Source organism: Ranitomeya variabilis, chromosome 4, assembly GCF_051348905.1.
Source record: "Ranitomeya variabilis isolate aRanVar5 chromosome 4, aRanVar5.hap1, whole genome shotgun sequence".
Classification (NCBI taxonomy): Eukaryota; Metazoa; Chordata; class Amphibia; order Anura; family Dendrobatidae; genus Ranitomeya; species Ranitomeya variabilis.
In genome coordinates, this window is record NC_135235.1 from 37,034,188 (window position 1) to 37,051,068 (window position 16,881).

A 16,881-nucleotide genomic window follows, 5' to 3' on the forward strand; every position below is an offset into this window, starting at 1 on the left:
AACGCATCTGTCGCACGACGGATGCGACGTTTGGAAATGCGTCGGTAATGCAAGTGTATGGAGAAAAAACGCATCCTGCAAGCAATTTTGCAGGATGCGTTTTTTCCAAAACGACGCATTTCAACGTGCGTCGTACGACGCTAGTGTGAAAGTAGCCTTAGTCATAGGGTATCACAGTGAAGTAATCACAAGATGTATAAAGACGCATTAAACTAATCACTATTGTGCGTATTAGTAATTATAATAACCATCAGGTGTGTGCTCTTAAAAGAACCTGTGGTTTCCAATGCAGTTAACCCCATTAATGCTGTATGTGTGTGCCTGCATACAGTTCATAGCAAATAGCAACATTTACAATATGCCGAAGAGGAAAAAAACTACCTTTTCTCCATAATGTATAATGTTCCCCATACTGGGCCTCTTCCTAGTATAATGTCCCCCATCATTTGTCCCTTCCTGGTATAATGTTCCCCACATTGGGCCTCTTCCTAGTATAATGTCCCCCATCAATGGCCCCTTCCTGGTATAATGTTCCCCATACTGGGCCCCTTCCTGGTGTAGTGTCCCCATCATTGGCCCCTTTCTGGTATAATGTTCCCCATACTGGGCCCCTTCCTGGTGTAGTGTCCCCATCATTGGCCCCTTTCTGGTATAATGTTCACCATACTGGGCCCTTCCTGGTGTAGTGACCCCCACCATTGGCCCGTTCCTGGTATAATGTCTCCCATCCTGGGTCACAATATAATTCAGCTGAATGTGTGTCCAAGGACGCACATCCAGGTAAAATTGTCATCGGCAGGCCCCCTCCAGCTCGGAACCGGTCATTATGCCCCTGCCGATATCGCTAGGTGACACTGGTCTGGGCGGTAAGGATTAAGTGTTAGCTTTTTTATTATACTATGGACACTTTAGCATTAAGCAGGGGTTGTCCCAGTAGTGGACAAGTCTCTTTGAATGGCAATGTCACTATTGACAACAGCATCTCAAGGGTTAAAGTGCAGCTTCGCAGCAGTTTTTCTTGGGTGCTCGCTGTACAGAATGGGGTCAGGTTCTGAGCCTAATCCACATGTATTGGTGCAGTTCTGCCCCTCATGCCATCGACAAAGGGCAAATTTCCTTCCAATTAAAGAAACATACCCTCCAACTTTCACGAGTGTCAAAAGTTCCCAATCTTTGACCCAAATCATTTTTTGCACCTTTTTTTTTTTTTTTTTTTTTTTTTTTTAATGAATTCTTTATTTAAAGTATTTTTTAACAAACAAGGAAAACAAAAGAACATGACATCTTTTTTGTGACGTAAAATTCTAGGAACAGAAAACAGACTTAATGCAGATGATGAATAATGAAAGCCTCATAGTATGTTCTATTTATTCCATTGTCAGTAGGTTAATTATGGGTCCTGGCTTTGGTTACATGCCTGAATGGAAGGCTCGGCATAGGCTGGGTTCACATTGCGTTCCTGGCGTCCGTTAGACGGCGGACTACGTTACACCGGGGAATAACGCGGTGTAACGTAGTCCGTTAACGCCGCAATTGAATGCAATGTCGGACGCATCGCTAGCGCACGCCCACAATGGGCGTGCGCTAGGGATATGCCGTCATTGAGTGACGGACCCTGAGACGCAGGCTGCAGCGTTTCCGGGTCCGTCACTGCTAGCGCAGATAGAACTAGCAGATACTCTATCTGCGCTAGCGCGATGTCAATGTCGGCACTTGCGTTAACAGCAGCCCGTTAGCGTATGTGCTGAACGGGCTGCTGCTAACGCAATGTGAACCCGGCCTTAAGGCCCCGTCTCACATAGCGAGATCGCTAGCGAGATCGCTGCTGAGTCACAAGTTTTGTGACGCAACAGCGACCTCAGTAGCGATCTCGCTATGTGTGACACGTACCAGCGATCAGGCCCCTGCTGCGAGATCGCTGGTCGTGTCGGAATGGCCTGGACCTTTTTTCGGTCATTGAGGTCCCGCTGACATCGCTGAATCGGTGTGTGTGACACCGATCCAGCGATGTCTTCACTGGTAACCAGGGTAAACATCGGGTTACTAAGCGCAGGGCCGCGCTTAGTAACCCGATGTTTACCCTGGTTACCAGCGTAAATGTAAAAAAAACCAAACAGTACATACTCACCTTCTGATGTCCGTCAGGTCCCTTGCCGTCTGCTTCCTGCTCTCACTGACTGAGTGCCGTACAGTGAGAGCACAGCACAGCAGTGACGTCACCGCTGCGCTCTGCTCTCACTGTACGGCGGCAGTCAGTCAGAGCAGGAAGCAGACGGCAAGGGACCTGACGGACATCAGATGGTGAGTATGTACTGTTTGTTTTTTTTGGTAACCAGGGTAAACATCGGGTTACTAAGCGCGGCCCTGCACTTAGTAACCCGATGTTTACCCTGGTTACCCGGGTGCTGCAGGGGGACTTCGGCATCGTTGAAGACAGTTTCAACGATGCCGAAGTCGTTCCCCTGATCGTTGGTCGCTGGAGAGAGCTGTCTGTGTGACAGCTCCCCAGCGACCACACAACGACTTACCAACGATCACAGCCAGGTCATATCGCTGGTCGTGATCCTTGGTAAATCGCTATGTGAGACGGGGCCTTTAGTATGCAATATTCCAATTGTCTACTCAGATCCCAAGGTCTCTGCACACATCAGGTGTCTCTTTAAGATGCTAAATAGGACTGAGAATAATAAGTCTCTACCCTGCAGATACAATGTGCTAAACAACCAGTTGATAGTAAGTGGCAACACCGGTTCCTTAGCTTATTGTGTGAGCTGTGAAGTCCAACCTGATCATCAAACCTTCTTTGACCAGGACCATCACTGAGAGGGGGGAGAGCAGATGCTGAAACCCATCAAGAGTATAAAAAAAAGTGCACAAAGGCGCATGAATAAGTGTGGAAAATATGTGCGCAGACTATGGATGCAGAAATGCTGGAGGTTTAAATTAAGAAATCTGAACCAACTATGCAACAAGTGAACCTACACTAAGAGCCAGTTCACACTGCCTGTCCCTTGCGCAAAACATAAATACCTTGTAAAAAATCCCTGCTCCCTCCTGATTCTGCTGCTTTTATCATTTTTGCAATGTATCGCTCCATTGTAGAGATATTCACATTTTCTGCTTTTGGAGTGCAACATGTGATCTCTTGGGCCTTTCTTTAGACTCTCATCAGGGAGCATGGACTGCACCCTTCTCTCTTAGTGCAAATCGCAGCTTGGCAGCTGATTTAGCAGTCTCAAATACTGTCAAGCTGTGATTAGCAGCATCTGGGAGGTAGGGATGAAAGCACCCACCCCCAGAGAAGACCCCGAATAAACGCCCAGTTGGTCTGCAAGCAGAGATTTCACATACTGCGCTCAAAAAGCAACAAATTTGAATATCTCTGCAATGGAGCAACACAGAGCAAAATGGAAACAAGTGGAACAATCAGGGAAACTCGGGGGTTTTTTCAAGGTATTTAACTCCGTTTTTTTTAGGAAATGACAGGCCTTCTTTAAATGACAGCCGATCAGCTACATGCAAGCCGATCGGCGGTGATTTAATACTCTTTATATAAGACGATTGCACGTCTGTTGGCACAGGACCATTGTTAACATGGTTGTTGTGTGAACATAGATCATAATGTTCTCAGCAGCACATGTCTATTTGCAAGCCCTCTTAATAATCTCAGTACCCGATGAGCATATGTTTTCCTCATTGGGCGATTATGATACTCATTAAATCAGTTTTCCGTAGATTGCTCCCTCGGGCTACATAATCACTTTGGCCTTGACACAGGTCGTGCAGCCAAAGATCGCTCTGTGCCGCTGCGACATTGCAGCATATTTCTGGTGAATGGGGGCCCCTGGTGTACTACCAAGGGCGGACATATCTTCGGTGCAACTTTTGCAGCCACGCAGGGGCTCCGGAGGTAAAGGGGCCACTACTACCTCCAGAGCAGGAAGAACTGTGCATTATGATGAGCTATTGGACTGCAAAGGGCCCATATAATGTTGCTGTGTCCGTCAGTGGATGCTGCAACAGGCAAGTCACAAAAAATCCAACTGGTTCTGAAGTTTTGCGACTTGATGCATTTGCAATATACTATGGGTCACAATGCAGCAACTGCACAGGGCGATATTGGCGAAGTGACCTATATCGCTGTCACCATGTGGCCCCAGCCTAAGGGCGCAGTCAGATGGCCGTATAACACGGACGAAGATCACATCGCAGTGCACGGACCGTCCGGCGGCTCTCCTGACAGCTGCATAGAAATATACAGGCTATCACGCTCGGGTCAGGAGAGCCGCTGGTCAGTCCGTGCACTGCGACGTCCGTTTTCCGTGTTATATGGTCGTCTGACTGTGCCCTAAGTCTAACATCGAGATGCTGAAAACGTTTTCCAGTTCTCCTTCCATTTGATATTTTTCTACAATCGTATCCAGCCTCCGCAATCCTCCGAGAGTCCGGACTCCATGCTGATACATTGTACCTGTGCTGATACATTGTGGCGAACTCTCAGGGGAGGGATTTGTGTTGCTGATGTATTGTCTTACAGAGGATTAGTATTTGCAGATGATACTAAGCTCCATAAACTAATCAACACAGAGGAGGATAATATAATATTACCAAGGGATTTGGAGAAGCTGCTGGGAAATTACCGTAGGTTTAATGTGATAAGTGTAAGTTATGTACCTGGGAGGAAAGAAGAGAAAAACTTCCCGTAAATAAGACTTCGGGTACGTGTACACAGCATTTTTAACGCCGGCGGTGATTTTTCTGATGTCTTTTGCGGTGGGAAAAAAAACAGAATTTATGCACAGTAATCTATTGTTTTCTATTAATAATTTTTTGGAGTTTCTTTAGCGCTTTCTTTAGGCAGATTCTGAGCTGAATCCACTTGTAAAAGGCGTCATGTGCACATACCCTTATGTTACAATCACACATGGACCCATGGGGTTTAATAGAACCACTCACAATTCAGTTTTGTTTTTTTCAACAGACCGGCATGTCGTATCCTCATCTGTTTTCGCAGCTCTGACTCGACCAATCAGATCTATGGGAATCCATCAAAACATAAGTTATCTGTTTTACATCAGTGTTCCATCACTTTTGAATTCATTTTTGGCTGATCCATAAGGTAATAGGGGGGGGGGGGGGAAGAGGTCAGACTGTTTACTTCTTTCACTTTTTAAAAAATGGATGACACATGAGCGAAAAATGGTCTAGTAAAAACTGAAACATGTGTGACTGTACCCAAGGCCACGTTCACACATTGCGGGTATCTTTTTCTGCAGGTGAAACCTGCTCTCTCAGGCTGCTGTCACACTAGCAGTATTTGTTCAGTATTTTACATCAGTATTTGGAAGCCAAAACCAGGAGTGGGTGATAAATGCAGAAGTGGTGCATATGTTTCTATTATACTTTTCCTCTAATTGTTCCACTCCTGGTTTTGGCTTACAAATACTGATGTAAAATACTGACCAAATACTGCTAGTGTGACGGCAGCCTCAGCAGTAAGGCTACGTTCACACTAGCGTTGTGCGCCGCTGCGTCGGCGACGCAACGCACAACGCACGCAAAAACGCGTCAAAACGCACGCAAAAACGCTGCGTTTTGCGACGCATGCGTCGGTTTTTGCCGAAAATCGGACGCAAGAAAAATGCAACTTGCTGCGTTTTCTTGGTCCGACGCTTGCGGCAAAAAAGACGCATGTGTCGCACAACGCAACACAAAAAAACGCATGCGTCCCCCATGTTAAGTATAGGGGCGCATGACGCATGCGTCGCCGCTGCGTCGCCGACGCAAACCCGACGCAAATTAGCTTAACGCTAATGTGAACGTAGCCTAAGGAAGCAGCTTATAAAAATCAGATTTTGCTCCGTAATTATTGGCTCTTGTGCATGCTCATAAAGTTTAGCAAAAAAAAAAAACAAAACCCATGATGTGACTTCCTTAGGTTTTTGCACCAAAACCCGATACCTGCGTTTTTTCACTTGTTCATTGCTTTCTATGTTTAAAAAAAAATCTACAAAACTGCTGAAAGAAGTGACCGGCTGCAGCTTGTAAAAACAAAGCAGTTTTCCAATTCAGTCCTCAAAAAAAAAAAAAACCCCAATGTGTGTGCGAGAGATTTCTGAAATCTCAGAGGTTTTTCTGGTACTGTAAAACGCGGCTTAAAATTTACATAAAAAATGCAGCAAAATAAAAACAGCAAAAACGCAACGCTATTTGGTCAGTATTTTCACAAATGTAGAAGTGGTGGCGTGTTTCTAGTCTACTTTTCCTCTGATTGCTCCACTCCTGTTTTTGGCTTACAGATACTGATGTAAAATACTGATCGTGTGAACGTGGCCTTAGAGGAATTGGTGAACAGTAAACTTATTTTAGAAAACCAGTCCCAGGCAGCTGCTGCTAAGGCCAATACCTTCATGGCATGCTTGGAAAGAGGCATGGATTGGGGTCAGAGCAGGGGCACTGGGTGCAGCATTGGGAAGGACTCGGGTAACCTAGGGTGGGCGCAGATGAGGCGAGGCCCCTCACACTGCAGTCTTCCACGGTCGGTGGTCCCATCAGGGCTTACGTCAGCACTCCGTGAAAACGGATTTTGTGCCCATGATGCCACCAGGGCCATGTACTATATTGGCACAGGCGCGGTCATCGGGGCATCATTTTGGGGTATACGCCTTCTGGAGACGACACCCAGACACCGCACAGACCACCATGTCCGGACTGGCCTGATCCTAAGCCTCCATTTTAGGTTTCACTAGGACTAATCCCCCATCCTGGGTTATTGTGTCCAGAGACTTAATGGAAATGTTTTAACAAATACTCAAAAGTGAACTTTAAGGCTTGGATGAAGTTTTCCTTTAAGACTTCCGATGGACAGCACTGGGGAGGAAGCCTCCAGCCTGCAGCTGTTATCCCTGGGGCCCTGTGTGGGTCTATCTGTGGCCCCCACTTATGTGACACCCTGCCCGGAAGCCGCCGCCATGGTCCATGTCACGTGACTACAATGTTCAGGCACGATGTTGTAAAGACAATAAAGTTTTTGCGAAAAAAAAATAAATAATAATCTGAAGACGTGGTAGCGGAGGCACGCAGTGATGTGCGGCAGTGCCGGCTCCTGACTTCCGGGTGCGGGGGTTCTGCGGGCACCGGGCGGCATGGGACTCTGAGGTAGCGGGCAGAGGATCGTGACACTGGCCGGAAATTGATGCCCTGAGCTACAGTGCGCGGTAGGTTATATAGTAGTAGAACTACAAGTCCCAGCATATACTTCCGATCTCCTGGCTATAAATATATAACATTATTATTATGATTTACATTCTCTCCTCCCCCTCCAGCTCCCTTACAGCAGGTGACCTCCACCCCCTTGACGGAGTTGTGGGGCGCTGAAGCTGTCACTTACTAATACCCCTTTTAGCTTAAAGGGATTGTCACATGAAGGAGACCATTTTCTAATTGTTCCCTCCAGCTCCCTAAATGTCCTGGGGTGCAAGTGCTCCACCCATAGGAGCCCCAAGGGACAAGCGGCCCCTCCACCCACATAGGAGCCCAAGGGACAAGCGGCCCATCCACCCACATAGGGGCCCCAAGGGACAAGCGGCCCCTCCACCCACATAGGAGCCCCAAGGGACAAGCGGCCCCTCCACCCACATAGGAGCCCCAAGGGACAAGCGGCCCCTCCACCCACATAGGAGCCCCAAGGGACAAGCGGCCCTTCCACCCACATAGGAGCCCCAAGGGACAAGCGGCCCCTCCACCCACATAGGAGCCCCAAGGGACAAGCGGCCCCTCCACCCACATAGGAGCCCCAAGGGACAAGCGGCCCTTCCACCCACATAGGGGCCCCAAGGGACAAGCGGCCCTTCCACCCACATAGGAGCCCCAAGGGACAAGCGGCCCCTCCACCCACATAGGAGCCCCAAGGGACAAGCGGCCCCTCCACCCACATAGGAGCCCCAAGGGACAAGCGGCCCTTCCACCCACATAGGAGCCCCAAGGGACAAGCGGCCCCTCCACCCACATAGGAGCCCCAAGGGACAAGCGGCCCCTCCACCCACATAGGGGCCCCAAGGGACAAGCGGCCCATCCACCCACATAGGAGCCCCAAGGGACAAGCGGCCCCTCCACCCACATAGGAGCCCCAAGGGACAAGCGGCCCCTCCACCCACATAGGAGCCCCAAGGGACAAGCGGCCCTTCCACCCACATAGGAGCCCCAAGGGACAAGCGGCCCCTCCACCCACATAGGAGCCCCAAGGGACAAGCGGCCCCTCCACCCACATAGGAGCCCCAAGGGACAAGCGGCCCTTCCACCCACATAGGGGCCCCAAGGGACAAGCGGCCCTTCCACCCACATAGGAGCCCCAAGGGACAAGCGGCCCCTCCACCCACATAGGAGCCCCAAGGGACAAGCGGCCCTTCCACCCACATAGGAGCCCCAAGGGACAAGCGGCCCTTCCACCCACATAGGAGCCCCAAGGGACAAGCGGCCCCTCCACCCACATAGGAGCCCCAAGGGACAAGCGGCCCTTCCACCCACATAGGGGCCTGTTAAGTCCTTCTCAGTCCCTGGCTTACTGGAGGTAAGCTTCCAGGTAAATGACACGCAAACAAAGTATTGTGTGATCATATACAGGGGAAGCTCAGGAGCGCGTCTGACTCACTGGTCTTTACCCCTCCTTTATATAGAAAAAAAACATACATTTACAGACATGCGTACAAGCGCTTATATTTCACATTCCTTTACAAGCAGATCTATACTATAATGAGGTATTCTTTCTAGTATGTAGGTAAAAGGTTACACTATCAAAAGGAATGCGTCCATAAAAAGGAAATGTCAACATTGCTCTAGTTTCTTGCTGATAAGCCAGACGTCTCAGCAGAAAGACACAATGGATTCTTTCAGTCTAATCTCTACAGGCCCCAAGGGACAAGCGGCCCATCCACCCACATAGGGGCCCCAAGGGACAAGCGGCCCCTCCGCCCCCAGGGTGGGATCCCCGAGTTGCAGGCGGCCCCTCCGCCCCCAGGGTGGGATCCCCGAGTTGCAGGCGGCCCCTCCGCCCCCAGGGTGGGAGCCCCGAGTTGCAGGCGGCCCCTCCGCCCCCAGGGTGGGAGCCCCGAGTTGCAGGCGGCCCCTCCGCCCCCAGGGTGGGAGCCCCGAGTTGCAGGCGGCCCCTCCGCCCCCAGGGTGGGAGCCCCGAGTTGCAGGAGGCCCCTCCGCCCCCAGGGTGGGAGCCCCGAGAGGCAGGCAGCCTCTCCGCCCCCAGGGTGGGAGCCCCGAGTTGCAGGAGGCCCCTCCGCCCCAGGGTGGGAGCCCCAAGTTGCAGGCGGCCTCTCCGCCCCCAGGGTGGGAGCCCCGAGAGGCAGGCAGCCCTTCCACCCACATAGGAGCCCTGAGGGCCAGGTGGCCCCTTCAAACCCAGGTGACAGCCCCAAGGGACAGGTGGCCGCCCCAAGGGACAGGTGGCCCCACTGCTGGTTGCCCCAAATGACAAGCTGTTCCTCTGCCCCAAGAGTGGTAGCCCTGAGGGCCAGGCGGTCCTGCTGGTCTAATGTCTGCACCTGCCAGTGGCCGCCTCCTGGTTATCTCCGGCCAGCATCTGCTGCCTGTTATCTGTGCGGTTAATGTTCAACGCTTCTGTCACTCTTAGCTTATAACAGCAAAATGACGGCCATGTACCAGGTGTGACTCTCCTGTACTTCCCAGCCAGGACGGCGGGAGGAGGTGGCAGCGATGCTGGTATATGTGACTCCACATCCCTGCGGCACACGGCGTAAGAGGTGACATGTGGACACCAGAGGCGAGGAGCAGCTGACGGGATCCTATGGCCAGGTAATTACCGTAAACGCAAAAATGATGGCGTGTGGGGGCTGCAAAGGGGAAATCACTGCACCCAATCCATAAGAAGACCAATCCATAAGAAGACCAGACCACTCCAGGTTTTCGCTTACAAATACTGATGTAAAATACTGACCAAATACTGCTAGTGTGACGGCAGCCTAACGCCTCTGCTGTTGTAAAAACTCAGCATGTCAGCTTCACGCTGTCGGGGCATGCTGGGAGTTGTAGTTTTGGAACAGCTGGTTGGGGAACATGAATGTGGAAAAGGGTCCATTAGCGGACATCCTGGGTCATTGACTACTTGGGCTTTTACAATCTTTCTTAGATGATCTTGAAAAGATCCGTAGTTTCTCCCATAAACTGTCAGAAGGAGCTCACTGATGGGTTCTCAGTTAACTCCTTTTCTAGTCAGCAATACAACAGTACAACATTGAGCCTATAGAAGGCAAATAGTACAACTTTTTTAATTAAACCAAACTGCAAAAGTGATTTTAGCACCAGTTTCATGCATTCAAGTAAAAATAAAAATTGCCCCCAAATGTTATCGAGGAAGCTGGAGTGTTTTACTAATGATCTATTTGTTTGTGTGTTTCAGGATCAGTTTCTCCTGCTTGTTTCCCGTGTCCTGGCACTGCAGCCTGCCCTCGGTCACACAGTTCTCCCGGCAGCGAGTGGCCATTCTGGTGATTTTTATTATAACCTTCCTGGTTATTCTGGTGACTGTTGCAGACCCCACAATCTGGGGCGGCAGGGTGGTCCTTGATCATCAGTTTAGGAGGTTAGTAATATGTTTTGTAATTTCATATGTCGTTCAATTAAGCGCAAATAGTTTTTTTTTTTTTTTCGTTTTGCATGGACAGATTATTTTGCGTGATTTGCCAGGTCATGGGTTACAATAGGGGCATTTTTTTCTTAAAGGGATTCTGTCTGGGCTAAATTATGTAATGGAGTAATTGCACCTCCATGTAGGGCGGTCTACCCCGAGAGCAAGCGTACATGTAGTTGTAAAATCTGCGACTACGTTTTAATAAAACGATCTTTGACATATTATGCAAATGAAATGTTCGGTGCACTGTGGGCGGTGTGGAGTTCATCCCTCTGCTTCATTGATTGACAGCCACATGCACAGATCGCCCCAGAATAGTCTTTCTCCTGAAGTCGGCTATCTGCCCCCTTCCTGTTGAGACCATCCACTGACACTGGGGAAATTGGCCAGGGCACAGAGCCGCTAACAAAAAGCGTCTTCACTCTGCCGGATCTGGCGCATCCCTGTAGTATAAGGTAAAGTCTTTGGGAGAGATGGTCACTGGTTAGATCTCATCCGAACACGATCTTGGATTTGGAATATGAAAAGGATTGTTTCCGTTCACTGACATCTTGAATTTCATGTGCAAAGCAAATAAGAAAGTTCCGCAATGTTCATGGATCCATGAAGAAACCATTATACTCCCGTAATCCAGCACCAGTTCACTGCCAAGTAACAGGTCGTTGCTTTAAACGCTTCTTGCAGCTACAGTACAAGACCTAGACTTCTATCCGGGCATCATATTAATATTCCGGGCACAACAAGTAAAGTTCTACTTTCCGATTCTGCCGGGAGAGGATACAGGAACTTTTCTTCTTCTTATCACCCACATTACACCATGTTGCTGTCACCTTATTCCCTATGCAGCCACCAGTGACTCCAGGGAGAGGATACAGGAACTTTTTTTCTTGTTAGCACCCACAATACACCATGTTGCTGTCACCTTGTTCCCTGTGCAGCCACCAGTGACTTCAGGGAGCGGATACAGGAACCTTTCTTCTTGTTATCACCTCCTGTTACCAATGCCTTCTCACATTCCCAACGTAATTGTTGAGACCATGAGCAGCTTATACCTGTAATCACACACAGAAATTAATCAGATGTTTCAGAAATATTTCCTGACTATATGGCGACATGTGCACATAAATAAGTCACATCTGTTAATACTGACGCTATTATTTTTAGTAGGATTTGAGGCAAATTAATTAATTATGCAAACCATTTAGATCCATCCTAGAAAAATAAATATGACTTAAGAAAATGTCACTTTTCCTGAAATGTCTTTTAGTAAATACTTGTACCTTCCATGAACTCTGCATTGTGCTGTTCCTCCATTATTCCTCTTAGAAAAGTGTGGCTATGTCGACATCCCACTGTGATTCACACACCAAATAATGGCGCCAAGCTGCCAGCTCAGTAATTTGCAGGAGAAACCGGCTCTGCGCATTTCCAATAACATATGTCCCTGTATAAGTATATAAGTATTTACTTGAGATATGTCGGGTAATCCGACTGGTCCATTTTCTTTCTTATTTTTATCCCTGTGTTTTAGCAGCCACAGCGGTTTAATTTTTCAGCTAATTTATACATGTAAGGCTATGTTCACACATTGCATTTTTGCTGTGTTTTTTTTTTTTTTTTCTTCAGGCAACACCTACTCTCTATGCAGTAAATAAGCTGCTTACAAACAGCAGGTTTTGCTGTTTCTATTGTCTCTTCTGCATGTTGATAGTTTAGAGCCCCCAAAAAACATGATGCAACCTCGTTAAGTTTCTGCAGCAAGACCTGATACCTGTATTTTTGTTTTCTGCGTTTTTCCACTTTCTATGGCTGAAAAAAAAACACTGCAGAAAGAAATGACATGCTGCAGTTAAAAATGTGTGCATGAGTTTTCTGAAATCTCGTAACTTTTGCTGATACTGTACAGCGCATCTTAAAATTTGCATTAAAAAATGCAGCAAAAACTCTACTTTTGTACAATAAAATCCCCTCCTCCCCCTTCCAAAAAACGAACAATTTTTGTTTGTGTCGCAACATGCTGTGTAATGTTTTGTTTTTGGTTTTTTTTTTGCAAGCTTTGTTTCTTTGTTTCTTTGTGCCATGAGTTGACGTTTTCATTGGTTCCGTTTTGGGGTACATTTAATTATTATTTTTTTTTTTATATAAATCGCTCTTCATTGCATTATTTTAGTGTCTTAGCAACTAAAAAAACGTCATTCTGGCATTGTTTTTGTCTTTATTTTCACAGGTAAAAGTGTGACACATCAATAGCTCGGCGATTATCAGTTGTCATTATTGTTTTCATAAATGTTGGTGGGGAAAAAAATATTTTGTTTTTTATTCACTTTTTTTTCGAATATTTACTTTATTTAACCTTTTTATTTTATTTTAGTCTTACTAAAGGAATTTGAGCATAACGCTGACGGGGGTGGGAAGGTTGATGTCAGAGGGAGGGTTGATGTCGGAGTGAAGCCCTGCCCTTTGTTTCACCACTTAAATTTTGTCGTTTCTATTGTCGGCAGCATCTTGGGGGTTAAACTACAGGGAGTAGAGTCTTCACCAATGTCAGCCGGGCTCCTGGAGCCCTGATCAGCATGACGTAGATATCCGTTATGGAGCACTTATTAACCAGCACTCATAGGGGATATATATAAATGCATAATATGTGGCGTTAAGGGGTCTAACGCTGTGTTGGGGTCTGTTCACATTGTGCGTTGTTGTCCTAGCACATAATGATACTGTTACTGATCTGTGCAATGAACCGTGGGCCGGAGCCTTGCCGCCAGGTGCTGCCGTTCCCACCGCCTCCCCGCAGCTGTCTCCAGGGTCATGGTGGTGACGTCCCATGTTCCTTCAGACTTGTTGCAGTGATTCCCAGCTCGGCAGCTGCTGTTCGGAGGCTTGAAAAACTTTGCAGATGATTAAAGTCTTTAGGTATTTACTCGTCTCACCCGTGGACTCATTAGACATTTTTTTTTCCTCTCTGTCAAAGATAATTTGGTGAAAACCATAATCGGGGTCAGACATCAGAGGGCGAGACAATGCGATGGAGGCTCGTGCAGATTACTGCTGTGCACCTGTCGCTGGCCAGATTCACAGCAGAGGAGCTGACCCTTGTAGTGTCTGCAGGTCGCCTCACCAGGACCAGTGAAGGCACATGGATGTCATAGGGAGGGGATCCCAATTCTGCATCCCCCGGTGTTTGCATTTCCAATGTTGACCTTATTTTTCAAGACTTGTCCAGAAGTTGGATACCATTGGGCCAAAGTTTGACCCCGACAGATGACCGCCCGTTCTGGTCTCATGAGTGCTCTCACACACAATTTCTGGGTTTTTGTCACTTTTTGAGGATTGACCACAGAGTGTCAAGGGGATTGAGATTTGGAGCATTTCCTGGCCATGGACCCACTATTTAAATGTTTTGTTCACGGAGCCACTTGGTTATCATTCCTGACTTGTGGCATGGTTTCCATCATGCTGGAGAAAATATTGTTCATCACCAAATTTTCTCCTCAATGGTTGGGAGGAGTTGCTCCTGGAGAATGTTTAGATCCCATTCTTTATTCACGGCCATCTTCTTAAGTGATCCCCTTCCATGATGGCAGCGTCCCCTTTTATTCTCCGAACAATTAGTTTTCCAGATTTTCCAAGCAGTCTGAAGGGGGCTTCGTCAGAGAAAATCACTACCCCAGTCTCCTGCAGCCCAATCTCTGTGCTTCCTACAGAGGGTCAGTCTGTTTTTGTTGTTCTTGGAGAGAAGTGGCTTCTTCGCTGCCCCTCTGACACCTTAAGGCAGTTTAGCGATCAAATGAAATCTGCGGGAAAACCCAAAAATCTTCAATATTCCTGCTGCGCCGCCATAGACGAAACTACACACATAACACACTGCCCATTAACTTCTAAGGTCTGTGTGTACATTACAGGATAGGACCGTTCCTCCAGAACAAGAGACGTTCATTGTAACCGCCCAAGACAGAGACCCTGAACAGTGGACCCCTCTATTTACTCAGCCTTCTAATGACCGTTCTAAAAATGGGCAACCAGTGTGACTGGTTTCTGTACTTCCAGGCAACCTACAGTACAGACCAAAAGTTTGGACACACTTTCTCATTTTAAAGATTTTTCTGTATTTTCATGACTATGAAAATTGTTCCAGGCTGTGTAAGGGCTATTTGACCAAGAAGGAGAGTGATGGGGTGCTACGCCAGATGACCTGGCCTCCACAGTCACCAGACCTGAACCCAATCGAGATGGTTTGGGGTGAGCTGGACCGCAGAGTGAAGGCAAAAGGGCCAACAAGTGATTGTTGGAAAACCATTCCCGGTGACTACCTCTTGAAGCTCATCAAGAGAATGCCAAGAGTGTGCAAAGCAGTCATCAAAGCAAAAGGTGGCTACTCTGAAGAACCTAGAATATAAGACATAATTTCAGTTGTTTCACACTTTTTTGTTAAGTATATAATTCCACATGTGTTAATTCATAGTTTTGATGCCTTCAGTGTGAATTTACAATTGTCAGTCTTGAAAATACAGAAAAATCTTTAAATGAGAAGGTGTGTCCAAACTTTTGGTCTGTACTGTACATAAATACTGTAATGTATGGGAAGAGGAGGCGGGTCTTTGTCTCTGTACGGGAAGAGGAGGCGGGTCTTTGTCTCTGTACGGGAAGAGGAGACGGGTCTTTGTCTCTGTACGGGAAATGGGGCAGGTCTTTGTAAGGGAAGTGTAGGTGGGTACTTGTCTCCTTACCTGAAGTGGGGCAGCTCTTTCTCCATGGGAAGCGGAGGCGGGTCTTTGTCTCTTTACAAGAAGTTGTGGGGGTGTTTCTATACGGGAAGTGAGGTCAACTCTTTGTCTCTATATGGGCAGAAGGGGCGGGTCTTTGTCTCTGTATGGTAAGCGGGGAGGCTCTTTGTCTCTATGGGTAGAGGAGGCAGGTCTTTATTTCTGTATGGGAAGTGGAGGCTGGTTTTTGTCTTTTTACGGGAAGTGTGGGCAGGTCTTCGTCTCTGGGAAGAAGCTGAGGCGGGTCTTTACCTCTATGGATAGTGAGGGCCGGTCTTTACCTCTGTACGGGAAGTGAGGGCGTGTCTTAACCTCTGTATGGGAAATGAGGGCAGGTCTTTACTTCTGTACGGGAAGTGTAGGCAGGTTTGTTTACGGGAAGTGTAGGAGGGTTGTTTGTTTACGGGAAGTGGAGTCGGACCTTTGTCTCTTTATGGGAAGTGGAGGTGGGTCTTTGTCACTTTACGGGAAGTGGAGGCGGGTCTTTGTCTCTTTATGGGAAGTTTAGGCTGGTTGTTTGTTTACGGGAAGTTGTCTCTTTACGGGAAGTGGGGGTTGGTCTTTGTCCCTTTACAGGAAGTGGGGGTCGGTATTTGTCCCTTTACAGGAAGTGGGGGTCGGTCTTTGTCCCTTTATGGGAAGTGGGGGTGGGTCTTTGTCCCTTTACGGGAAGTGGGGGCGGGTCTTTGTCTCTTTATGGGAAGTTTAGGCTGGTTGTTTGTTTACGGGAAGTTGTCTCTCTACGGGAAGTGGGGGTTAGTCTTTGTCCCTTTACAGGAAGTGGGGGTCGGTCTTTGTCCCTTTATGGGAAGTGGGGGTGGGTCTTTGTCCCTTTACGGGAAGTGGGGGCGGGTCTTTGTCTCTTACTGCCCCTGATCTCCTGTCTGTTACACTGGATATAGGTGTAACAGAGAGGCCAGCTTTTGGTTCAGGGCATTAAGTCATTTGACAATGACAGGAAAATTACATAATTGGAAAGTAAAGCAAAAGACGTTCCAGTCCCTATAGTGCTGGCAGAATGCTCATGAAGAGGAATTGCCTACTCAAAAAGATTTGTTGGCAAGTGAAAATAGCAGGAGAATCTGGAAAGCTCCTGGACCTTAGACTAGTTTGTGCACAAAAAGCAGTTTGTACCATGTTGGAGGGATGACGGCAGTAAGACCATGCTTTTCTACTGGTTTTCTATAGGAGGACATGCTTTAATTCAGTGGCTATAATTGTGATCAGTGATATCCTAACACATTCTCCACCTCTGTCATCACCTGATTATAGTCTTTCCATAGTCAAAATTTCCACAAAAAGAAAGTAACACAATAATTCCGTTCATTTCACGACTGTTTTAAGCGTCTGCCCCTCCATAGAATGGAAATGCCGATAATTGTAGAAAAATGGATTAAAGGCTCCAGTATTACAAAACACGGTTATCCAGGCGGCAGACGGAGCCGCAGATATCTGCAGTTT

At 47.7% G+C, this 16,881-nt stretch overlaps 1 protein-coding gene across 2 annotated transcripts in view; it reads left to right on the plus strand.

The window, feature by feature from the left end:
- The first annotated feature begins 7,049 nt into the window (after nucleotides 1–7,049).
- Nucleotides 7,050–16,881, plus strand: part of ENTPD7 (ectonucleoside triphosphate diphosphohydrolase 7) — a 31,211-nt gene continuing 21,379 nt past the window's right edge. Inside the window, exons 1-3 of one of the 2 annotated variants that reach the window (XM_077258339.1) lie at nucleotides 7,050–7,217; nucleotides 9,697–9,822; nucleotides 10,427–10,609. In XM_077258339.1, the coding sequence (XP_077114454.1) occupies nucleotides 9,815–9,822; nucleotides 10,427–10,609 (191 nt within the window). In that variant the 5' untranslated portion in view covers nucleotides 7,050–7,217; nucleotides 9,697–9,814. The remainder of the gene's footprint in view (nucleotides 7,218–9,696; nucleotides 9,823–10,426; nucleotides 10,610–16,881) is intronic. The other variant, XM_077258340.1, reaches the window with a different exon arrangement.